This window comes from Diospyros lotus, chromosome 14, assembly GCF_014633365.1.
Source record: "Diospyros lotus cultivar Yz01 chromosome 14, ASM1463336v1, whole genome shotgun sequence".
In the NCBI taxonomy this organism is placed as follows: Eukaryota; Viridiplantae; Streptophyta; class Magnoliopsida; order Ericales; family Ebenaceae; genus Diospyros; species Diospyros lotus.
The window spans coordinates 2,151,992-2,177,912 of record NC_068351.1 but is presented as its reverse complement, the minus strand read 5'-3'; the positions used below and the strand labels follow the sequence as shown (position 1 = coordinate 2,177,912).

General features: G+C 34.7%; 3 protein-coding genes across 7 annotated transcripts; 1 reads left to right on the top strand and 2 right to left on the bottom strand.

The window, feature by feature from the left end:
- Positions 1-4,190: 4,190 nt before the first annotated feature.
- On the top strand, positions 4,191-7,672 carry LOC127790731 (receptor-like cytoplasmic kinase 176). Of its 5 annotated transcripts, none has more exons than XM_052320368.1 (6): positions 4,191-4,711; positions 5,201-5,514; positions 5,757-5,892; positions 6,076-6,218; positions 6,385-6,508; positions 6,661-6,994. In XM_052320368.1, exons 1-6 carry the CDS (start codon positions 4,663-4,665, stop codon positions 6,711-6,713), a joined length of 819 nt encoding a protein of 272 aa, XP_052176328.1. In that variant the 5' UTR covers positions 4,191-4,662; the 3' UTR covers positions 6,714-6,994. The 5 variants fall into 5 exon arrangements, with proteins under 5 accessions (XP_052176328.1, XP_052176323.1, XP_052176324.1 ...); XM_052320363.1 differs by lacking the exon at positions 6,661-6,994 and adding an exon at positions 7,002-7,672 and having other exon boundaries at positions 4,194-4,711; XM_052320364.1 differs by lacking the exon at positions 6,661-6,994 and adding an exon at positions 7,002-7,672 and having other exon boundaries at positions 4,195-4,725.
- A 2,920-nt stretch (positions 7,673-10,592) lies between these two features.
- On the bottom strand, positions 10,593-12,836 carry LOC127791045 (expansin-A4-like). The gene is made up of 3 exons (XM_052320777.1): positions 12,589-12,836; positions 12,053-12,371; positions 10,593-11,443 (listed from the first exon to the last, which is right to left on the bottom strand). The coding sequence occupies exons 1-3, from the start codon at positions 12,728-12,730 to the stop codon at positions 11,131-11,133; spliced, it is 774 nt and encodes a 257-aa protein (XP_052176737.1). The 5' UTR covers positions 12,731-12,836; the 3' UTR covers positions 10,593-11,130.
- Positions 12,837-20,784: 7,948 nt separating this feature from the next.
- On the bottom strand, positions 20,785-25,451 carry LOC127790287 (RHOMBOID-like protein 1). Its single transcript, XM_052319700.1, has 6 exons — positions 24,982-25,451; positions 23,663-23,826; positions 22,535-22,698; positions 22,163-22,422; positions 21,599-21,725; positions 20,785-21,064 (listed from the first exon to the last, which is right to left on the bottom strand). Exons 1-6 carry the CDS (start codon positions 25,293-25,295, stop codon positions 20,942-20,944), a joined length of 1,152 nt encoding a protein of 383 aa, XP_052175660.1. The 5' UTR covers positions 25,296-25,451; the 3' UTR covers positions 20,785-20,941.
- Between the last annotated feature and the right edge of the window lie 470 nt (positions 25,452-25,921).

Genomic DNA, 25,921 nt, shown 5'->3' with positions numbered 1-25,921 from the left:
AGATCGTATTCCTTATTTTATGTAATAAGATAAAATTTTTATTTAAGATTTATTTTATTTATTAAAATTAAAGACACAAATAATAAAAAATCGTATAAAAATGATAATTTCAAGTATTATCAGTTGTTACGCTTAGGCTATAAATTAATTAATTGGATTATGATAAAATAAAATTGACATAAATAGATAATGAGTTTAATTTCTTACCATGAGTAATAAATCAAAATCTTTACTTACGATTTACTTGTTCTATCAAAATCAAAGATACGAGCAATAAGAATCGCGTAAGGATGGTCATTTCAAATATTATCTGTTGCCATTATTTTACTTCTTTTTAACTTTTTTTAGTTTTAATTTTTACATGCTAGAAATTACACCTATACTTGGGAGAATGTGGTGAGATCATATGCACATAACATCTTCCTAAGATTGTAAGGCTAAAGTTAATACTAGTATATAAACGAGAAGATAAAGAGAGTTTTGAGTAGATATAAAAGGTAAAAGTTAAAAAATTATAATCATATATAACATATATTAATTAAACTATATACATATACATCATAAATAAGTTGAAAGAATAAATCGGTGCCCGGCGGAAAGGTCAGCGACGACAGTAAATCTCACAAGAATTTTGAGGACCTGACTATGGGTTGATGTCCTTGGATTTCTCTTCCTTTGGTACTTACTGCTACATGGACAATAGACCCATCTTGATTTAGAACAAAATCTATCATCATCTTATATTTTAATCTCTATACACATGTACGTACGTAGCATCAATGGGTAGAACCGCTACCGGCAGCAAGCATCTTCTATTTCACCATTGTTCTCGATTTCTCTAGGGTTGAACATTGTACCTTTTCATTGTATTTGAAACCCCATTGGAATGGTGCATATGTTAAGTCCTAAATGCTTGGAGTAGGTTCAAATGGCCTCATCATTCTTCAATTTCTCCTTCCACTTCCTTCAATCGTACCCTTTCCCTCTTCACATCTTCTTCAATTTTTGTTTCTTCTTCTGCAGTGGTTCGTCTCTTTCTAACAATTAGTAGCGTGCAATATTTCGATTAAATTAAAATAATCAAATCAATTTAGTCAAAATTATCGATTTAATGCAATTCAAACCATAGGTTGGTTTGATTTGTTTTCAAATTTAATTATTTCAGTTCACTTCGTCTTTGTATTGAAAAAAAATCAAAATAACCGAATTGACCAAAATATCGACATAGTTTTCTCACTTTGATATTTTAATTTTTTTAGATTTTTCAGTTGATTTAGTTTTTTTATTTTTTTAATTTATTTTCTTTAAAAATTTATTTGATCGGTTCAATTCAATTTTTGACACAAATTAATTTGGCAATTCCTAACTGATAGAACCCTAAACCCCTACCTAAATGACTCTTGCAATGTTGGATTGTGGTGATTTGTTTCTTTTATGTGTTGTGGTGTTAGTGAGTAGTATTATTAACCTGACGAGGTGATTGGCAATGGGGCATCTCTAACCCTTGTGGCCAAGGTTGCCCGTTTATTTTTTAATTTATTTATAATATGTATGTATACACTTAGTTTAATTTATAAATGCATATGATTATATTTTTAAAAAAAATTTAATATGACGTGACATATTATCTCAATATTATGAATTTTATTAATTTGCTATAGTAGTTTGCTAAATTTGTTTGTGAATATAACATTCTTAATAAATTTGAACTCGTCAACTATCGGTTGGTTTATTTATTGTGCAAGAATTATGAGTTATTGTGGGAATTTAGGGTTCATTTAAGGTGCACTCAAATTAATTGTTATTAGTTCCCCACTATCAAAAAAATAAAAAAGAAAAGTGTGAACATCTCAAGCGTTATTACGAGAGTATATATAGCTAATAGTGATTAGTAGTTAGGTTGATAAGTATGAATTTTGTATTAATTTTGTGAACCTTATATGCCCCCGGGAGTTGTGTGACTAGGTCTAGTTACGTAATACAAATAACATAACAATTATCTACCTGCAATATAAGTAGAGCAGACCAGAAATTTAAAGGAAGTAGAGGTGGAGTCATAATTTTGATTCAGTGAGGACGAATTTAAATATAAAAATATGATTTTAAAAATAAGATAATAATAATAAATATATATATAATTATTTCCTATGACTTTTTATATTTTGATAACGCCGTATAATGATTTTATTATCAATTTTATTAAATATATTATTTTTAACATACACAATTAAGTTATCATTCATACATTGGTCTTCAATACTATTACGTAATCGATTATTCATAATATTTATTATAAAAAATATTCGTTCAACTGTTGCAATAACAATCGAAAAAAAGAAAATTGGGTGAGCATTGAGAAAAAAAAGCAAAAAAATAAGATAAATTTGAAAATTAAATAGATTAGGACTTAGGACTTAGTAGATTTAGACCATTTAACCTATTTAACTTAAGTTTTAATGTAATAATTTTAAATTAATTTTAGAAATTAAATGTAATTAAAAAAAAAAAAAGATCTGGAGGCAACTGCCTCCACTTGGCTCCGCCCATGCCAGGAAGCAGAAGTAATGGAGGACCAAAGGGCTACCGCTGGGGGGAAGTGCCTTTTATTTTAGGCAAGCTATTCTTCTTTTTTTGTTTTGATAATTGATAGAAAGGAGACTCTAATAGATATTTCTATCATACTTTTTATTATATTATAAATAATTTATTTTTTATCTTAAAAATTATGTGCATTCCTACCACATTTCATATTCTATTCTTTATTTTATTTATTTATTTATAAACTTCAATTCTATTTATTTTATTATATATAATTAATAATTAAATACATAAATCAATAATCAAATATATGAAATAATCATATACATATATACAAAATTAATAATCAAATATACAAAATAATCAGATACACATATACAAAATCAATAATCAAATACACAAAATAATCAGATACATACATATATAAAATTAATAATCAAATATATAAAACAATAACTAAATACACAAATTTTTAATATTACTCATCAAATACACAAATCAACACAAATTTCCTCAACATCATATACATACACAAACCTAGATACTGGTCACTCTCATCATTGCCTGGTCTACTTCTCGTTGCATGTTCACCTTCTCCTACACCTTTTCTTCTTCAATTGTCTTCTCTAGATTTGTTGTTGCTGCATTTGAAACTTATCTTCTCTAGTCGATCAACCTCTACCTCGTTGAGATAGCAATGATTCTCTCTCAAATTTCCTTCGCCACATATGGGGAAGATTTTGAGGTTCACAAGATTTTTGGCGATTGAAATTTGATTTGGCAAATTTCGTTGGATGAATGATTTTGAGGTTGACTTTTTATATTTGACTTTGTGAATTGAAATAGCGAAGCCGTTGAGATAGCATCAGTATTTCTTTTATTGTTTATTATTATTTTAATAATTTAATTTAAAAATAAATAAATTTAACTAACAATACAACTACTCCTACTTAAACTTAGCAAATAACACTTTTCATTAATGACAAAAATCTATCGAGACTAAGCTCCTAAAACATGACAAGAATTAAATCTATCCTTCTCTACGAAGAATATTCGTTAATATCAAATTACCCCTTCCAATAAAAAAAGAAAAGAAAAATGGCAAGGCAGGTGGGGAAACGATAACATTAAAGCATCTACATGACTTCATTCTTCCCCTAACAATGGCACATGATGATGATGATATGCCAACACAAGACTGATTAGGCTCATGATTGATTGAAGGGCTACGTCTTCAAATAAATAATAAATCACAAAACAATACTCAACGGCTGCTGATGAGCAATTGAGCATCACAGCCCATGTCATACACAGTAGTAGTCTGGGGACAGAATATATTATAAAATCTTGATTCTAGATTTGTAAGAGCTCCCTGAAGAACAAATCAAGGGGGCCTTTTAAATTGTAAATGATTTAAGGGAGCCATTTTTAGTAAATGGACTCTCCCCCCTCTCTCTCGCTCTCTGAACAAATCAAAGGCCTTTTAAATTGTAAATGATTTAACAGAGACATTTTTAGTAAATGGACTCCCCCCCCCCCCCCCCCCCCCCCTCACACGCGCGCGCGCGCACACACACTGAAGACAAAAATACAGTCAACTGTTGCTTGCCTGCTTGGCAAAGGTTCAAGAAAGGCTTCTTGTGAAACTCAACAACGTCAAAGCGTTCCTTTTCACACTTTCACACTTTGTCCTCGGCGTCCTCGATTTAATTATTCCAAAATCCCAACATCCAGAAAAATAAAGTAGAACAAGGAACAGATCGCTTGCATAGTTACTCCGTGACTGGGTTCCTTTTCCGACCAATTTCCCCGTCAAACCCAACAAGTTGCGGGGGCAAAGAAAATTGCGGGGGGGGATTCATCAGAGCTCTAGACGGTTGGCGGCTGACACCTAATTCTGGACAGAAAAATCAGTGCTTTCACATTAGATCTGAGTTCTCCCTTTTGGGTTTCTCCGTCACGGGGCCTCGTTGAGTTGTTCTCGCAGTTCCTTGAACCTGAACAGGACGGTTGGTTCATCAAGTTGTTCAGAGCAAATGATTCTTTAGTGTTTTCTTCATCTCTTTAATTGCTGATCTCTTCAGCCGAGATTGTGTGTGAAGCTCCTAGGGCCTTGATTATTCCATGGGGAACTGCTTGAGCAACAGAATCAAGGCCGACCCATTTGTTACAGGTGCTTCTATATATGTATGTATGTATGTATTGCTCTACGTATCTATATTGAAGGATTGCATTTGATTACCGTATCCTATTATCTGTTTGATGTTTTGTTCCATAGATTCTTGTTGATATCTAGGAAAAAGGATGAAATTAAATACCCATTCTGCGTTTTCTGATGTCTGATTGTTGTTTATACAGTTTTGGAGAATCAACATTCAGCCAACTTGAGCCATATGATTGTGTTGTTCTTAATTCAATGGGGTCGTGTAGTTTGGGGATTTTTTTGTTATGGAAATGTATAAAGCCAAGAAAAAAAAAAAAAAAAAAGATTATTTGGAAATTGTGCAAACCTTTTTAGTGTATTTCATCTATCGAAATTTACTTGTTCAATTTCAGAATGGTATTTGTGACTGCTCTGTTTGTACCATACAATTGATGAGTATAGTGACGTTTAAGTTTGAGAATTGCTAGACTATGGAACATATGAAATTGGTTTGTGTAGGAGCAAAGAATGCAATAAAAGATGGAAAAGAGCTAAGTAATTTGAGTACCAAGTCAGCTACAGGACCCCCTACACCTCGGAGCGATGGTGAGATCTTGGAATCCTCCAACTTGAAGAACTTCACGTTCAACGAGCTCAAAATGGCCACTAGGAACTTCCGTCCAGACAGTGTACTGGGAGAAGGTGGATTCGGCTCGGTTTTCAAAGGGTGGATTGATGAGCATTCATTCACGGCTGCAAAGCCCGGGACTGGATTGGTGATTGCAGTGAAGAAGCTTAATCAAGATGGTTTACAGGGTCATAAGGAATGGTTGGTGAGTATAATTTTCACTTTGTCTTACTGCCCCAATTATGCCAATATGTAAACTTCTCTGTGTGGGAAAACTTGGACGGATAAGGCATGTCTGGTTTAAGATAGGCTACCGTAGATGCAAACCAAATCAATGCTTCTGTATGACGTTTATACTCTCTGTTTTTCTGGCAAATTATGTCTTTGCAATGTTGTACTGCATATTATTTTAGATCCATCTGACATAGTCGTTCTTTGGATGTGCAGGCAGAAATCAATTATCTTGGGCAGCTTCATCATCCTAATCTTGTGAAATTGATTGGTTATTGTTTAGAGGATGACCATAGGCTTTTGATTTATGAGTTCATGCCTAAAGGCAGCATGGAGAACCACTTATTCAGGCGTAAGTTATGTATTTACTTTTTCTTCTATTACTGCCTTGTTGATTTTTGGTACCATGTTGGTTTATCAGAAATTTAGCTTCAGAAATCCCAATACTCAGAAAGCTCTTAGGTGAATTATAATTGATGTTTCAGAATATTACTTGTAGGAAAAATGTTGACACATCATAATCTTGTTGAAACAGGAGGGTCTTATTTCCAACCTCTTTCTTGGAGCATTCGTATGAATGTCGCTCTAGGTGCGGCAAAGGGACTTGCCTTTCTTCACAATGCTCAGCCAAAAGTTATATATCGCGACTTCAAGACATCTAATATCCTGCTTGACTCAGTGTGTTCCTCTACTTCTTGTTGGGAAAATTCACTAAAAACACAGAAAATAAATTCTGCAACGACGGTTGCATCCATTGATTGCATTATAAGTATATAGCTGATTGTCTTCTGGACTCCTTACTGACTTATTGCTATCCTTCTGCCTCTTTCTTTTAATTTCACAGAGCTACAATGCTAAGCTTTCTGACTTTGGGTTGGCTAGGGATGGGCCAACTGGTGATAAGAGCCATGTGTCCACTAGGGTCATGGGAACCTATGGATATGCTGCACCAGATTATCTACAAACAGGTATCTTTCATACGCTGTTTTTCCATAAATTCATCAATCCAGATGAAGTCATTTGTTTCTAGATTTTCTTTTCTTCATGAATTTACACTTATTCTATCTTCTTCTAGATGTTGCTTTATCTGTCTTTGTTCCTTATTAAATTTAATTTTCAGAGGTTGTGACTTTGGATAATGGTTGGTTTGTGCCAGCCCCAGACACGGCATAAGACCTGAAACTCTGACCTTTCCCAACACCTGCCCAATGTGGGAATCTCATAGACCAACTCAGTTTCACTTTCCCAAAAAATTTGAGCCGTTTCTATGTTTCTAGTCCAGACATAACTACTAAGTGATTGCATCTGAATCGGACATCTGAATTCCGTTAGTCTCTGAATTGTATGAGGAACCATTGCCTTCCTTTGACAAACACGAGTCTTTAATCCCACTAACTAGGTTTAGCTATATGAATTCTAGTTTCCAACCATTTCTAAACATGGCAACCTCTTCTTGTGAAGGTCATTTAACCACCAAGAGTGATGTATACAGCTTTGGGGTTGTTCTTCTAGAGATGTTGAGTGGGAAACGGGCAATAGACAAGAACCGGCCATCTGGGGAGCATAACTTGGTTGAGTGGGCTAAACCTTACCTGAAGAACAAACGTAAAATTTTTCGTGTTTTGGATGTTCGTCTGGAAGGGCAGTATTCACTTGGTCAGGCCCTCAAGGCTGGCAACCTTGCACTTCAATGCCTCAGTCCAGAAGCTAAGCTAAGGCCGAGCATGGATGAGGTTGTAAAAGCTTTAGAGCAGCTCCAGGACTCGAAGGACATGGCGAGACTTGCACAAAAGGACCGCCAGTCTAATCATCGTGTGCATTCTTCCTGCAGAACCGGCCGAGAAGCCAACAGAACAACTGCAGATCCCAAACCTTAAAAGACTCTCTCTCTCTCTCTCTCTCTCTCTCTCTCTCTTTCTCTCTGTGGTTATGTTTCCCGTGTGGAATTTACAGCAACTGCAGTAATTCAGGCTTGTAATGTATCTATGGTTGATTGCGGCATTGTACAGTTACTTCTTTTCTCCCTGCTGCTGTTTTCAAAAAGGTACCTTCGACTTGTGTTCTTTTTACTGAATTTGGAAAGACACAGCCAGCCATCATGGATGGATGTTGACTTTCTTTTGATGCTTTCACTTGTTCTTTCTAATTATTTGTCTTAGGTTGGACTAGAAAACGCGTTTTAAGAAAAAAAAAGAATTTTCCTTTTGGATGATGCGCTTTGTTTGATAAAAGCCGTAACGCACACAGGTTGAGAGTGATGGTCTGACCCTACCTTTCATTTCATACCATTGCATTAATGAGAGGCCAAGGCCGTAAATGTTGACCAATTTAAACCTATGATTTCAAACTTATAAAAACGACGTGTCTAAGAGGGTCTTTGACTTACCAATTTGACCGGTTATGAGCTGTTAAAAAGCAAAAGTTGGTGACGTGTTTTGGTATACCTCATCAACATTCAAGTTGGTAGCTTAAACACTATTATCACAAAGTTTTGTAAAAGTTGATTTCCGGGGGGGTTGCTCTATCAACTTTTGTAAAAAAAGGCTATTAATTTATAAGTTATATTGATTGATAATTTTATTATTTTATTCTCATCATTTTTTTGTTAATTTTTAGTCATACCATTTTTCTTCAACCTCTGTTCCTATCACCTGTCACCCCAACTCTTTAGGCCACCATTGTCGACCATTGTCGTCACCCCCATCTACTTCAACTTCTCCTTCATCATCGGATGTTCATCGCCCCATCAACAGTTACCCGTTACCGTCCCCACCCTCATCTCTTCCATATGTGCTTCTCCTTTCCTCTACCATTGTCTTTGTGTATGTATGTATATATATATATATAAAACATAATAATATATATTATTGTTATATATAATATATATAACAATATTGTATTAATATATTTTTAATAATTATATATAATTTATCAACATCTAATTATAAAATTTACATCATTCAACATGTACATTTTTGTTTTTCTTATCAAATTATAATAGGTTATCAGCTCTTTTAAATCAAACACATAATTATTAATTTATAGTTTAAAAACACATTTATCCTAACACGTTATCAATTTAAACGTTATCTAACGATTAAACTTTATATAACTTAAAAGCTATATAAAAAAAAAAAGGTAAGCCAAACACCCTCTAACTCGTGTCAATTACTAAGTTAGCATCTAAGACGGTTCCCACTTCCATCCCCCCCCCCCGCGAAAAAAAGAAAGAAACTAATGGGGGCTTTCCTTTCCTCTCTCATATTTCTTGTTTTTCTCCAACAAGCCTTTAGTCTTTGCCTATCGCACGTTGACCGCCTCAAAAGAGGAGGATGCAATGACATTCAATGAGAATGCAACGATGAGGCAAGGTGACGACAGCAAAATTGACGGGATTACATTCACCCCCATTAAAGGGGTGAACAAAATCACACTCCTCACTTCCCCATCAAGATCTTCACCTCTTTGCAAAGATGAGTTATATTAATATCCAAACCCCTAATGCCAATCTAAAGTTTGTATCAGAACTTTCTTTGTAAAGTATGGCCTTTATTTAGAGTTTTTGAATCAATTTGGGTAACGTCTTATAAGATTAAATAACATAAATAGTCATTAAATTTTATACTAAGATACAAAAAAATTACTAAATTTTAATTTAATATATAATTTTATAAGTATTGTCAATTGTTATTAAAAATTATTAACAAAATATTGATATGTTTGTACTTTAATGTAAAGTTCAATAATCTTTTTATATTTTAGTGGTAAATTTAATAACTTTTTTATGTTTTTGTACAAAGTTCAGTGATCATTTATGTTATTTAGCTGACCACATTGTTTGTCACGTTAATATTCCTTTAACCTCTTTTAATAGCAAATGATAGTAATTATAGAATTGTATACTAAATTAAACTTCGATAACTTTTTAGTTACAAATTCAAATTCATTGACTTTTTAGTACCTTAATAAAAAGTTTATTGACCATTTATGTATTTTAGCCAATCTTATAATCTCTTTCACACAGGTTTTCATCAATTTTTTTGTAGTAAGGACTAAACTATAAAATGAAAGTGATAAACCAGGACCCAAAACAATTTGGGCCGCAGACGACCCAGAATAAAGCTAAAAAGCCCATGCCCAAAGAGAATGGGCCGGTTCACCAAGGCAGGCCCACCCTTGTTCTTTTGGACCATAGGGCACTTTTCACCCTTGTTTTCAAGCCACATTTTCTTTTCTTTTTCTTTTATATCACACTCTTGGAATACCCATAATCAAGAGGCATCTAGAAGGCCGACTATTGATCCTTCCTTTGGGACACTTTTCATGAGTGGTCACCCTTATATTCCCAACTTTATTCTTCTTTTAATCTTCTTGGAGACTTCCACAAAAGCTATAAGTTGACGATAACCATTTGGGTAAGAATCTTTACTCGTTTCATTGAAAGATATAAAAATGTTATGGATAATGTCTCGATGTTTAAAATTGATCGATCGTGATTCATCTGCTCGCACTAATAAAATAAATACGAATACAAAGAGAATAAACAAATAACAAACGATACGTTAGAATTTTTACCTGCCTTCTATGATTATTCTCTGATAATTTTGACATATATTATAATTTCAACTGCTCTCTAATAAATTATCCACAACACTATGTTATTGATATCTTCCAAACTACACCTTAAACTACACAATATATCACAAATAATAAAAATACCGCTTGCACTGTCTCATTATCTTGAGTGAGATATTTTAATTATACGCCGTCTCACCTCACTGTTTTGAGTAATAAGTATTTTAAATATTTTAACTACATTGTATAATTCAAGGTATAAATCATGATGTACCAATAATATTATTTAAATACTCTAATACACGAAATTATTATTCAAAATACTTTTTAAAAAATACTTTAATATAAAAATATCATTTTTAAGTGTCTAATTAACATTTAATCCAAATTTATAATCTCAAATCATTCCTTTTATTGATATTTGGTGTTAACATCCCATAATAAAAGTGTTGATTCTATTCATAATCAATCACAAATCCAAATAAAAGCAAACTATTTCAGATTAACTTGAACTTCCATTAATAACAATAATAAAAAAAAAAAAAAAAGAACACATAATCATAAACTACAAAGTCTCGTCCAAAACCATTGAGATCTTTGTAAACCAAACACATTGCCTGATCGCTGATGTGCGCCCATATAATGCACCAATCACCATCTGACATCTGTAAACAGAAACTTGCATATTAGTTTCACTTACGGTCTATCGATTATAAGCTGCGGGCTACACGGTTTCGCCTTCTTCCTTCCTGCAGCCGCCTCAGCTTCCACCACTTCTAAAAGGACAGTTTTACCCTTAGCTGGATCTTATATTTACCAGCTTCACCACAGACAGACACCATGCAAGCCTAAGAAACAAATATTAGTACACGCACATAAAATTACCCATTTAGCCTAACCTATCTTTCTCTATTCCCATTTCTCCCCCCGCCCGTAAACTTCAGTTTTTTTCCCCAAAAAAAAAGAGAAAAATCGAAGCAGGGAAATGATTTTGGGTTCGGGTTCGGGTTTATAGCTACAGGACGCGGAAGTTCCTGCCAGCGAAGGTCTGGCCGTACTGCCAATTGGAAGGTGCCACGTTGAGGGAGGTGGAGGTGCGGCGGTCACTGCCCGTGACCCTGAATGACAGGGCCTGGCCCTGCAGATCAGCGTTGGATTGCCAGTTCTGCCCCCAGTTGCGGCTCATCGGCATCCACTGGCTCCTGGTGCCCTTGATGCTCGCCCTCACCACGTCCCCTGCACCCGCGACGTTTGTGATCAAAACCAGGTTGAAGTAACGGAAGCCGTTGATCGTGAATCTGATCCCTCCTCGCTTTCTGCACGGCACCCTATACAATCACATTTTTCACTAATTAGTGTGATTAATTCACTATCTAAATAAACCTTGATAATTAAAACAACACGTAAATCCGACCCGACAGCAGCCACGTGGGACCCTGCAGCTCCTGTCGGGGCGCACCAAATGGAAGCTTCAATTTTCAAGCACCCATCTCGATTTACGTGATTTTATTTATAACGAACAATAATAAATAAATAACAATAAACATATTCACTTATACATTTATGAAGCCAATTTTAAAATTAACAAAAGGGGGTAACCGAACCGGGTTTTCGGGTGCCTCGTTTGGGAAAAGGACACGGAACCAAAGCGGATCCCCATCTACCGGTAGCAGATTCCGCAAATTATTGAAATTAAGAAGGGCATTTTCGTCAAAGTGCATAAGGGCCCCGAGATCTGACAAATCGGGAGCAGTCCCTGCTAGGGTTCGAACATTTTCCCATAAATGCCCTTAACGGGTCACATGGCGGTAACGCAGGCTTTTGGGGAATTCCGAGGCAAGGTTTGGGCTCTAGTGAGAATGCAATTTACTGAAAAGTGGAAGGGTATACCGGTCAAATACAAGTACAAAGACGGACTTTTCGTTTTACAAACTCACCGGCGGTAGGAGACGGGTACGATTCCCGCGCGGTATTCGGCTATCTTGAGGAACATAGGCATGGCCAGATCGAAGTGCTCGCGGGGCGGGTTACACCAGCCGCCGTCGTCGCTCGGCTGGGCAAAGTTCGGTGGGCAGAAGTTGGTGGCGGTTACCAGAATGGAGGGGTTGCCGGGGAGGCACCACTTGGGGTCATTGCCACACTTGATTTCGAAGCACGCGCCGCAGCTCATCCCGTTGTTGAACAGCGCGGTACTCAGCGCCGCCGTGCTCACGCCGTAGCCCTGGCTGTACAGGTTTCCGTATCCGCAAGCTCCGCCTGGATCGAAAACCATCTCAACACAGTTAAGTTCACACGATTCGTCTCCTTTGAAGTGGTTTTGTACCAGATATTAGGGTTTAAACTTGGAAGCAGATGCGCAAGATCTGGTTTCCAAAATAATGGAGGGAAACGGAGAACACGGGAAAGTGTAACAGAATGATAAAACAAAGATATAAATGCAGTAGTTTGGCTAGGGAAGAGAGAAGAAGTGTACCCATGGTGCCGGAGGCGTCGCTACCGCCGTAGAAGGTGGCGTGGGCAGTCTGCCACTGGCCGCCGGTGTAAACTCCGGGGATTCGAGCGTGAACCGCCACCGAGAGAAGCGAAACGCAGAGGAGCACTCTCAGTATAGCCATTTTCACTCTCAACAAAGCACACAGAAGGGAGAGAGGGAGAGAGAGAGAGAGAGGGGCAATGGCGAATGGGAAAGGAGTGAAGTGTGGAAGCAGTACTTAAGGAGGGGAGGGGAGTGGAGATATCACAAGGCAGGAGCCCCATCATTTAATGCTCTGTTTTTTATTAAATACTAAAAAAATTGTTTAGAGCCAATATATCTAATAAAATAATTTTATTTATGATAATTCTCTAATCATTTACTCATCTATTTTATAATTTTATTAGGTGCTCATTGTATCTTTATTTTTTATATAAAATATAATAAAAAAATAAGATTGGGGTTATTCACGTCATTTAGAAAAATATGTTAAATAAAAAATGTTATTCGCAACTACAATTTTGCTCCTTGCACCAACTTCTCAATATACCTAAAATAGTCTCAAATAAAAATATAATTTTATTCTTCATCTTTAATGCTTAACCACCCACATTATACAATCACACATTACATTTTCTTTCATTGATCAAACTCTGTAATTTATTTTCATTGGTCGTCACAATTACTTATTATTTCACACCCATCATTGAAAAATTATTTTTTCCTTAAAATCACTCATTTCTCTTGTTTCACACCCATATCTAATTATTTTCTCTTAAAATATCAATTGAGTAAAACGTAAAATGAGATGTGAAAACAAAAAATAAATGAAAATAAAGAAAGAAAAGAATACATACACATATATATATACACAATCACGCAGACACATGTGCACATATACACACATCTCTACATACACAGATACATATATACATAAATATATATATACACGTAGCGGTGGAGCTAGAAATTTTAATGCAGACACATGTGCACATATACACACATCTCCGCATACACAGATACATATATACATAAATATATATATACATGCAGTGGTGGAGCTAGAAATTTTAGGCAGGGTGGACAAAAATTAAATCCTAAACTCTAAATTTTGTCTAAAATTAAAAAATATAAAAAATTAAAAATAATATAATATTAAAATACATATATTAATAAATAATACAACCGACATATTTTTATATTTTAATAACGTCGCATAATAATATAATTATTAATTTTATTAAATATCTATTTTTTAATATAAACAATTAAGTTGTCGTTCAATCATTAATTTTCAATTTGATTGCGCAGTCGAGTCGAGTCTTGATAAACTTCATGACAGACTGTCATTCAATCGTTGATCTCCAATTCAATTACGTAGCCGAATCTTAACAAACTTCATGAAAGAAAATATGTTTTCCGCCATAATTTCAAATATATAATTAATAAATTTATAACAAAAAATAAAAAAAATAATCCCTTTAATTAAAACATAGTTAAAGAAATGGTCAATGGAAGTTAACATACACAAAAGAAAAGTGGGTCAAATTTTCATATATCTTATTTTTAATTTCCGGCCAATATTGAAAAAAGCACTGGTAGTTGCCACCAACTACCATGACCGATGGTTTTCGACGATTAGAGACAATTGCTCGACACCCTTATTTCTATCGACCAACTGACACAAAAAATCGATCAAATCTAACGGCTAAATTTCATAAATCTAATTTTAAACTTTTGGCCAAACCCAATGGACGTAAATGCACTAGGAATTGCCACCATCATGGCCAGTGGTCTTTAGCAATAAGAGTCAATCACCTAACACCCTTATCTTCATCAATTAATATATCCAGAATTTTTTAAAAATTCAGGGTGGGCATTTAGAAAAAAAATTAAAAAATACTAAATTATTATATATAATAATTTTTTTAAAAATTTAGGGTAGCTAGTTGCCCACCCTTGGCTGCATGTGGCTCCGCCATTGCGTGGCCGATGGTTTTTGACAATAAGAGCCAATCACCCGACACCCTTATCTTCATCAATTAATATATCCAAAATTTAGAATTTTTTAAAAATTTAGGATGGACATTTAGAAAAAAAATAAAATATACTAAATTATTATATATAATAATTTTTTTAAAAATCTACCCACCCTTGGCTACATGTGGCTCTGCCACTGTATACACGCAATGCTTGCATACACAGAGATATCTATTCATAAATATATATATAGACACATGTGAGCAGACATACACATATATATATATATATAAATACACACAATGGGCATGGCGGCCATAGCCGCCCCATTCATGGGCCCCTGAACCCTGTGGTTTGGGTGCCTTGAAAGTCCCTGAACCACAAGGTTCAGGGCTCTTTAATGGCCCCGAACCCAAGGTTCAAGGCATATTGAAGGCCCCGAATCGTAGGGTTCAGGGGGCCATGAATGGGGCAGCTATGGCCATTATGCCCATGCCTACTGTGTATTTATATATATATGTATGTATGTGTGCGTATATATATGTGTGTGTTATGCCATTGTGTGTGTATATATATATGTTGGTAGTAGAAATAGGTTGCAATTTTTTTTCTTATTTTCAACTTAATGGTTCCTATTTTTTTTCGAAGATTTGTTGTATTTAAACTATGAAAGTCGTTGAATAAAAAGGGAGGAAAAATTGCATCTTGCTCAACTTAAGTTTGGGAGAAATGTTACACCTTCGTTTTTCTATTTCTATAGAATTTTTATGCTGGTAACAGTGTGTATATATATGCGTGTGTATTTACGTGTGTATAAAAGAGAATTTGAGAATGTGTTTCAAGGATGGTTACGTGGTGATAGAAGAGAATATTTTTGAAAATAATTAACTGTAAAAAGTTATTAATGTGGTTACAAAGAATAAAAGAGAAAAATAATTTTTTAATGACTGCAAAAAGCAAAAAGTGGCTGCGAATAGAATTTCTCTATGTTAAATAACAATGTTATAAATATAAAACATGAAATTATGAATACTTTTGTGAAATTTTTAAAATTTAGAAAAAAATTCTAACTTTTGGCCAAATCTATATTTTTGTATTTGTGATCACTATAATTTTTTATTGTTTTGATTATACCTCTAAATATATATTTTTAAGTCAATTTAATCTATATACTTTCATATATTTTTCGTATGATAACTTGTTATTATAGAAATACAATAATTAAATTTATTTATCTTAAAAAACAACTCAACAAAGACTGGTGAAAAAATAAAGAATAAGGTATATGCTAGTGAATGACACTACTGAAGAATGAGTCAATTTCCTTGGTGCAAAAAGTGAAATTCCTCACCTTAAGGGGATCCTCACACACTACCCCACACATGTGAGATGAGTTAATCACGGTACACGACAGCACACTAGATAGGAGACACAGTGCATTGTGCCTACAAGGAGTCACTCCTATAAGAGGGTGAAACTCCAACACTACGACTGTCATGACTCAAACTTGCATTTTTTAGTATAATCTGCTACTTGAGGAACCAGCCGTACTCTGCCTGTGAGGGCAATGAGTTAATTTCCTGTTCGAGAAAGAGTAGTTCCAAAGCTAATCTAGATATATTATCTGAATACTATGAAAAATTTCCTAAAAAGGTGGTATTCAGATGGCTGGTGACTCGAATGGTTTTGAGGAATGTAATCGGAAATTAGATTTTGTGTTGTAATTGAAATAATAAAAAATTTAAATAAATATATAAAAATATATAAGTAAAAATATGAATTTTACTTGCAAACCGTGCAAGTGAAAGGATTAAAAAGTAATTAACAGATCAAGTCTAATAAAATAAAACAAAATGATTTGTAAAAAACGAGACGCGTGTAAAAGGAGTTGACATGTGCGAGACACGTGAGGAGGAAGCATGCTCATGCTGGGGGAGAGGACATTAGCATGTTAAGTTAGGTTTTTATCTAAGTCTAACTATTTTAATTATAAAAAAAATTAATTGATAAATTAAAATTATAAATTCTAATAATTCAATTTTAAATTCTCGAAAAAAATATTATAAGGTATTGACTAAATTATGTAAACTTTTAATATATTTATAGTACTATATTATTTTTATTTTTTTTAATAAATTTCGCCTTCACTGAAAAAATTTCTTGACTGTGCCTTTTGGTTGTTCGAATTTTTTATTACTTTAATTATATTTATAAATTTGATTTTACAGTTAATTTAATTTTTATATTTTAATTTTTTTAAATGTGATAATTTAAAATTTTTATTATTTTAATTATATATTTGAATATATATTTTCGAGTTAATTTAATCCCTATATTTTTATATGTAAAAAAAAATATAAACGTTATATTTTATTTACATCAAAATACAAAAGTTAAATTGACTAAAAAATATAAGTTCAAAATGTAATAAAAATAACGAAAAATTTGGATTACTTCATATAAAAATACAATTTATAGGTATAATTAAAATAATAAGAAATTAAATAAACATATAAAAAATATAAAATTGACGGTAATAGTTTTGTAGGAGGATATTATATACAATATATTTAGGATGATAAAAGAGCAAGACCGCCCCCTCTCCTTTAGGGCACGGATCTAAGAAAGAGAGTGATTCATTGATGAAACGTAGGACACCCAGCTGCCCAAATGATGACCTCTCAAACACAAGGCCATGTGAGGAGGCTTTGCTTGCCCTCTTGTGAATGAGCTGGTGCCCTACATATCTCATGCCAATTCATCCGCTCATTTCCCCAATAAGCAAAGTCAAATTTAAGGGGATTTTGTCCATTTAATTAATATTTTTAGTTTACTAGTTTTATTGGTGGCCAAATTATTCTATTTTATCTTGAAATTTAAATGTAAAAAAATAAGTTACTACAATAATAGGAGTCAAAAAATATTGAATCTAAAACGAAAATGAAGAGAGTTTTATGCTAAGATACAATCTTTTAAATAACATAAAAGGTTTTAATTTGTTGTAGGCATTGCACAATAAATCTTTGGATAGGGGTAGAGGTAGGTGGGTCCCACACATGAGGGACCCATCCACCTAATAATCTATTATCATGTTAGTGTCGAACAACAGATCATTGTTCATAACATAAAACCCATATTTTGGTTAATTCATTTTCATCGATTAAGAATTGAAATTTTGTTTTAAAATAAAATTAACTAAATTTTAAAAAAAATTGTATCCAAATTTACTTTGTTAATCGCAACAGTGAATAAATTTATTCAACTAGTTGTTAAACTTGTCAAATTAACTAACTACTACGACACTCCTCAATTTATTTAGCCATTTAAAAGGGTTCGTGACTTATTTTGAAAAGTTTAAAAATTAAATGAATTTTAAGATATATCAAGCTAAAAACTTAAAATTCAAAAAGTATATAGCTATATATTATAAATTTTTAAAATTTATAAATAACCTAAATACTAAATTCTAAAATCTTAAATAAAACAAGTGATCCTCTAGATTTCACGAAAAATAAAACGAATATGATACGAAATAAAAATAGATAAATGATATTTTTTAAAAAGTAAAAAATGAAAATGTAAGAAACATATAAATAAAAAATATATATGAGCTTTTTTAAAAATATAATTTTTAATATAAACACTTAAAATTACTTTTCGGTTAGAGATAAAAAAAAATTCGTTTCTAACCTTTTTTGTGGACAGAAATGTATTTTTAAATTGGAAACTCGTTTTCGATATTTTTTTAATATTATCTAATGATTCTGAAATATTTTTAAAAATGTAAAAATAACCCAAAAACATTCATTTGATATTTCTTAACGTTTTGGTATCTGAAATATTTCATAAAAACTAAAACAACGACCCCAAAATCTTTTCCATGTACTTTGGCCATTGATTATTGATTCACATGAAATTTTAATTTTCTTTTTCTACCTCTATATTGTAAAGTTGTCGGTGAATGGTTGAATAACATTGTCCCATTGATAAAAAAATTGGGGTGTTGATGGGAAAGGGGCCAAAACCCAAAAAAGATGGCGGAGATGGGGTGGCAGAGGAGAGAGAATGCCACATGGAATCGACCCCGAAAACCCAATTGAAGGATGGGCCAGTAGGTAAGGAGAGGTCTGGTTTAGGGCTCTGTTGTGGCCCACCACTCACATGGCTTCTCTTTGTTATTTCATGTCACCCCATGTACCCTTGTTCCTCCCCTTCCCAAGGGACGAGCTTTAGTTTCAAAAGACTGAAGAAGAGGCTTGTTGATGGGCCTCTAGTTTCATTTTCATTTATATTTTTTTACTGGTCAGTTACTTGCTAAAAAACTCTTTAATTAAGATTATTGTAGTTCAATAGCCAATGCCCGATTGATCAGTGATCACCGTCGACGGACACTCAGTTTACGACCCATTCACGGCGGAGCACCGCCGCCGCCGCCGCCTCAGAGCCCGCCCGGCCGTTAGTGTACCGAGAAACCAAGCACTTCAAGAAATGGTTCCCGTGGCTTAAATACCTTCGTTTCTGCTTCGTTCGTGTGTTGCTGGGTTCTTGTTTCGGCCCTTCATCATATACGTAAGCTCTTTGTTATCGTATGTTTCACTGTAATTGTGCATAGACAGACGGCCTAGAGATCACTAACAGAATGAATACGCATCCTTGCTTTCTGATTGCCTGTGGCTCTGACTCCCGTTTTCTGTCTTCTTTGTTTACAAGACAGGCTTTTCGGTGTCTGTCATGGCTGTCCGTGATGAAGATGAGAAGCTTAGCAGAGATTTATAACAAGCTATGGAGAAAGGAGATGAAAAGAAGGTGATTGAACTGTACAAACAAGTTCTAGAAGGCCGCCCACTCTACCCAGTACCCATCATACACAATGACACATCTCCAGCAACTCCGGTGCTAGGCAGAGCATTTCCTCGGAGGCAGGAACTGCTTTGTTGGTAGTGGCCGCCTCATGAAGGATGGTGTTTTGGATGTCATTTCTGATTTGTATAATTGTGGGCTTGAGTTGGGATTAAATGAAGAGAACTTACAAGTTTCCGTATTATAGTTGAACAGTGCTACTTATACTGATAGGATGATAGGCTCGATGATTGAATTAAAGTTCATCACTTAGCCTTTATCAAAAAAGCTCAATCAGGCTTCATCCACGAATGAAGCCCAATCAGGCTTGCAACGACAAGGCAACGAGATGATGCAGTAACAGTTGACGTGAGATAACGATAAGATGTAGCAACAATCGCACGAGGTGTTGCAACGAGACGACGACAAGATGCAACGATGGTTGCACAAGGCGCTGAATGAAAAGATGCATCATCGGTCGGTGAGGCAATGCGGGGCATCGATGAGGTGAGGCGAAACTTGATGGAGGCAACCATGATAGAGGAGAGAAAAGACAACCAAGGGCAAGGGTGGTGAATCTATCAATTAGGTGAGGGTATTTTTATTATTTGGTGCATTGGATAGTAACATTTTACTTATTGTTTTAGCAGGTTGATACTGATGTGATTAGGGTTGCTGATACTTGAAACTAAAGTCCCTTGTAAGGGGGAGGAACAGGGGGGCATGGGATGGGATGTGTGGGTGGTAGGGAACAACAGAGCCCCAAACCAGATCTCCCTCACAACTGACTGATAATCCAATTGGGTTTTTGGGCCCCCAAGTCCATCTGGCCTTCTCTGTCCTTTGCTATAACTATATCTCACCCTCGGGTTTTCGTCCCCTTCCATGGACACTTAACCTTTATCAAGTGGAAAATATTTTTCGACACTTACCCACTGCTTAATAACATAGTAAAAGGCTATAAAACCTCTTTTTACAATAAGGGTTCATTGACACTATTGTGACTTTGATTCTATCTTATTGCAATTATAATTATAAATACATAAAATTCCTCTCTTTGTTGAAGTTAAAAACGATCTTATCTATTGAGAGACCCTTGATAAAGTTGAAGAATGTGAAATTGTATTCTAAATATTTGTATCCACATTATGTAGTAAATTCTAAATTGAGATCCTTTTGAGAAAAAATATTTAAAACTTAATGAAAATTAAGTACATCTTTGTAACCCCATAGCTTGGCCCACATCTACAATTGAGCTTCAAGACTTGCCCAAATCGATATTGTGTTATTGTTGTAAGTTAGCTTCTTGTTCCTCACTGTGACATTAAAGGAATATCAAATACTGAACAAACTTTCAGTTGCTTTTCATCCAAGTCCTGAGCCGAAAAATGAGCTTTTATTTCCACAAACATGTCAATTTACAACAGAAAATATGCATCTGCAAGGAAATAATGGGGAGAATTTTAAAAACAACAAAACCCTATCAATTTATACATTAAAACTACACATATAAGCACCATGCAGTTTGTGTTAACTAACGGCAAAGCTGAGAACAGAGCCCCTGGATCTGTGAAGTGGTCGCATTTGCCAATGTATATGTCTTGCTTTTGCCCGAGCCTGAGCATGTCAGGGTTAGTTGGTCGGCTATCTGATCGGACTGCAAGAATGGCATTTGAGATCACACAATCAAATTCAAGCACATATTACAGATATGAATTTGAAAAGAAGGAAGAAGAAAAGATAGGCAATCGAATCCTCAAGATAACGAAACAAAAACAAAAACGGAAAACAGTAAGTTTCTTTAGGACAATTTCGATGAAACAATATGAATTGTCAAAAGAGTAAAATCTGATCTTGTCTCCAGAACAGAGCCTGCTATAAGAGCATGCTTTATCCAGCAAATAGGAAAATACCCAGCTTCTAAAGTGTTTTTTGGGAAGAAACGGGGGCAGACATGTAGTAAACTTTCCTGTTTCAGTTTCTTTCTCCATGCATCTTTATCTACTATTCTTCAAATAGGACAATTAACATCTAATGAATTTAGATGGTTTGGTCCAGTCCATAAAGAATTCCATTTTGACAGTTATAAATTATGAATCCTATGAGACAATTAACCCATTTTGAATGAACATACGTGAACCTTTTCGTGTTTTTCTAGGAGAAAGAAGAATGGTGTGCCATCACTACTTACCAAGCAGGACACGTTCTGTGTGTTGCAGCTCCACATTGAAGTAGGAACGCAACTTAAATAATGGCACCAAGAGCAGTGATCATTTGCATCAACCCCACGGAGAAGCATAACCAACCCAACAGTGAACCTGTTAAAATAAGGCTTCTAAGTAAATTAGAGCATATAAAAACACTTGAAGCAGAAAATATCGAATTAAGACATTTTGGACGAATGGCTTGATTTAGGGGCACTGCTAAACATGGACGGATATTACACTATTTCAACATTCAGGCACACACTCGTTAACAGCCTTAGAGTATGTTCCTACTTACAATATTCTTTTACAAGTCAATGATCATTTAAATTTTGTTTGCAGTAAATTTTCGGATAAAAGTTGGAGCAGGGAAAGAAGGATTTACAAAGAGCTGTGAGTTCTAAACTAATGAACACCTTGACATGAACAATTAAGGTAGCCACAGAAAGTAACTAGCTTGCAACTCAAAAGAATTTTATTTTTAGTTGTCTAATCTAGCAAAAATCAGGAACATACTGAAAACAAAATAAAAGTTCCAATTTCCAGCTTACCCAATAATCAGAAGGAATAAAGAAATAATCCACAATATGCACTGATACATCTTGAATTTAGGTTTAGATGAAGAGGAGAAATATCCTGGAGGAGCATGTCTTTGGCTAATCCATCCAAACTGGGGGCGAATCAAAAATACAAACCCAAGAAGAAAACCAGAGAGGAATCCTCCAATATGAGCAAAGTTGTCCACGTGTGGAAGGATCCCCACTGCTAGATTGATTACAATGATGACCACAAGTGTCAAAAATGCTGCTACCTAACCATACAAATTGGCTAGTGTGAGACAACAAGAAAAATGAGAATCGCAATAAGGGAAAAAAAAAAAAAAAAGTTCAGAAGCCCTTAGCTAACAGCAGAGAGATAAATACCTTATTAGCATATATAGTCCAATTAGTGATGAGTTCAGAAAGCATGGCTCCCAGTAATCCAAAAAGTGCACCAGAAGCACCAACAGAGATGTTAGACTGGATAAAAAGAGATGACAACAAGCTCCCACCGAAACCAGATATAAGATACAGCAACCCAACCCGCACTAAATGGTCAAGCAAGAAAGAGGGATATCAAAGAAATGGAAATATCAAATAGTTCTAACAACATTGACTATGATTGAAATCGCTAGGCATATTTAGAAAAACAATTATAAGCTTGTAGAGTGCAAAGAAAGGAAACTAAAACAATATAACAGTGAATTATAGCTCCTGCAAATGACTTCAAGAATAAATTTCTCATAAAGCCTGTATACTAAGGACTATAGACCAAGATCACAATATAAGAGGATTTGACTCATTTGGCACCAATTTGCTTCAAGAAGTTCTCTTAAGATAAGAGCATGTTTAAAAAATGAAATCCATGGATCTTAAGTTTATCAAAACAAATATATCAAGATCTCCAAAATAGAAACCACCAACAGGTATGCAGCATGCTCAACACAAATGGGTGCCTTATTGCTACATGATCTGGACATGTCAAAAATATGTATGCAGGACATATTGGGAGACATGCCTAGTGGCGATATCTTGATGTGACAACTAAAATTGCAATTATCTGGTGGGTGATGATTTCTTCTATTTATGAATTGGTGGATCTACATAATGCTTGTTACATTTGTTGCCTAAGGGTATATGGTTGAAACAATAGTGTTACTCGAATTTGTTGAATCATATTCAAATTTATGATATGAATGGCAACTTCTATGAGAATATACTGTTACTTTAAAAAAAACAATATATGTGTGTGTGTGTATATACATATATTATATGGCTGCATCCCTATAATGTCCATGTTTTCAAATTTTCATTTCCAATTTACGTTGTTAGAAAATTGGTGAGCTAGAATCCATGTGCTCAACCCCACCTAGTGGGATTTAGATTGAGATGTTTTTGTAAAAGTAATCACAACGAGACAATAATAAATTCAGCAGTTTCTTCAGAACATTGATAGATAAATTGTGTATGGTGATACTAAAAATAACACTTAACAAAAATTTTAATACATACCAAAGCCAAACTCTTGCTCCAGTCGAATACCAATAACTAAAAGACTCAACATATTGGCCAGCAAATGAAAAACTCCACCATGTAACCACATGCAAGTGATTAGGCGCCAACCCTGATGCCCATGGACCACTTTATTTACATCTAAAGCCCCCATTTTCTGGAGTCTAAAAACAAAAGACAGAGAACTGATTAGTTACTGATCATTTTTCTTCATCTTCTGCTCAATGTACAAGCAAGGAGAAAAGTCACAGCTTACTTGATTGACTTCAAACACCAGAGAATTTGAAAAATCCATCTTTATCAGTAAACCATATGTTAAACAGCTCATTGATAGTAGAGAAGCATTCACACAATCACTCACCCAACAAGTTTCCCAAGCTTATCAAGAAATTGAGAAGGAAGAAAAAGGGATACAAAATCTATACAGTAATAACTACCAGGAAATTAGAAAAAAGTTCCTGAGATTGTGCATGCTAATGCAAGAAATACACATATGTTGTCATATAAGGGAAGAGGAATAAAGGCTTATTGTGACATAAAAATGAGACAAATTAGCATGTGCAGTGTAACCAAGAATATTTATTAGTGAGGACGGGAGATATGGACAAGAACATGGGCTGATGGCTGTAGAGAAGAAGATTAAAGAAAGATACGGTAGCGCCTGATTGACTGTATCCTTAGACAAATCAAACAGCAAAACCAGTTCATGATACAAATAGTTGGGATTTATCAATGTTGGATTTTGTCCAACTTGACATATCAATGTCTTCATTTATAAAAATTTAATTAAATATGGTGCGTGTGTTTGTGAAGAGTAAAGGGAAACTAGGTTTCAAAATACTTAAATCTCCACAAATGACATGGAGAAAATCAATTCATTTGAGGAGATATTCTTCTATAAGTCCAGGACCTTAGGATGACAGCAGCCTATCAGTAAGTGGAATCAAAATTCTTCTTACCCTTCATATGTAGTTATCTCGAGCTACACAAAACAGTATTCCTCTCATAGGTTTATAAAACCAACATGAAAGCACCCATAAAATTAATTCTCCTCTACAGCCACGATATCAAAATTCAGTATCAAATTAACATGGTTGCGCGCGCAACAACCTATCTAAAGCAACTCTAAATTGCCCATTTCCGGATAGATTTTCTAAAAGTAACTTTTAGAAAAGTTACTGAAAAGCCTGTCTTGGAAGTAGAGAAGACAGAAACAGGTCGGCAGATCCACAGGCAATCAAAGCATGCTTATTCAGTTAAATCTCTAGGCCCGTCTAGGTACAATTACAGCGATACATATTGATAAAAATGGAGCTTACGTATATGATGAAGGGCCAAGAAGAGGGTTCTCTTTGAAGGGCTGAAACGAGAACCGCCCCAAGAATCCAGCAACGCACGTCGAAGCAGAGTTGTCGGGGCAATTGTTGACGTACATGGTGATCACGAATATCGCAGTATTGGCCACCACAAAGGAAGGAACCAGCCACGGGAACCATTTCTTGAAATGCTTCATTTCTGAGTACACAACGGGGTGAGCTGCGGTATCGATGTCGACGGGGTGGACGACGGAGGCGGTGCTCCTCCGTGAATGGGTCCTGAACTTAGTGTCCGGCGGCGGCGGTGCTCCGGCCATAGCTGGTGAAGTGGAAACGTGGGTAATGACTAATATGATGGTGGGGCGAGAGGTGTTTGAAGAAATGCCAATGTGATCGGTTAGGTCAACAAACTACACGCCATTAGCAATCGTGCCGTCATGCTCAAGACTCTGTCTACCGACGAGTGCAAGCTAAGGCCCCGTTTGGTTATAATTGTGTTATTGACCACAAAATTAAATTCAAAATATTCAAGGATTTCAACTAATTTACAACAACCACGTAAAATGTTTCTATAGGTTTTAGACATTTCAGTTCTGGAAATAGTAAACATAATGAAACCAAAAACAAGTCAACTATATAAAAGGCGTAACATTTTTCCATTTAATTCAAATTGAAGTCCAAATTTAAAAGTGTTATAATTAGGCATGGGCTTCCTACCCTATTAAAAAAAAAGGTAAATTACACTAATTATTTCTTAATTTTAACATAATTATATAGATTATCTTTGTTATCACTTGAATAAAACAATAGATTTATTAACCAGAGAAGTTGTCGCCAAACTACTTGGAGTCTGCAAAAAACAAAAAAATAAATAAGAGGATACAAAAAAATTCTTGTATAAACATTTTGATATTTAAGTCAGACATTAAAACATGATACGTCG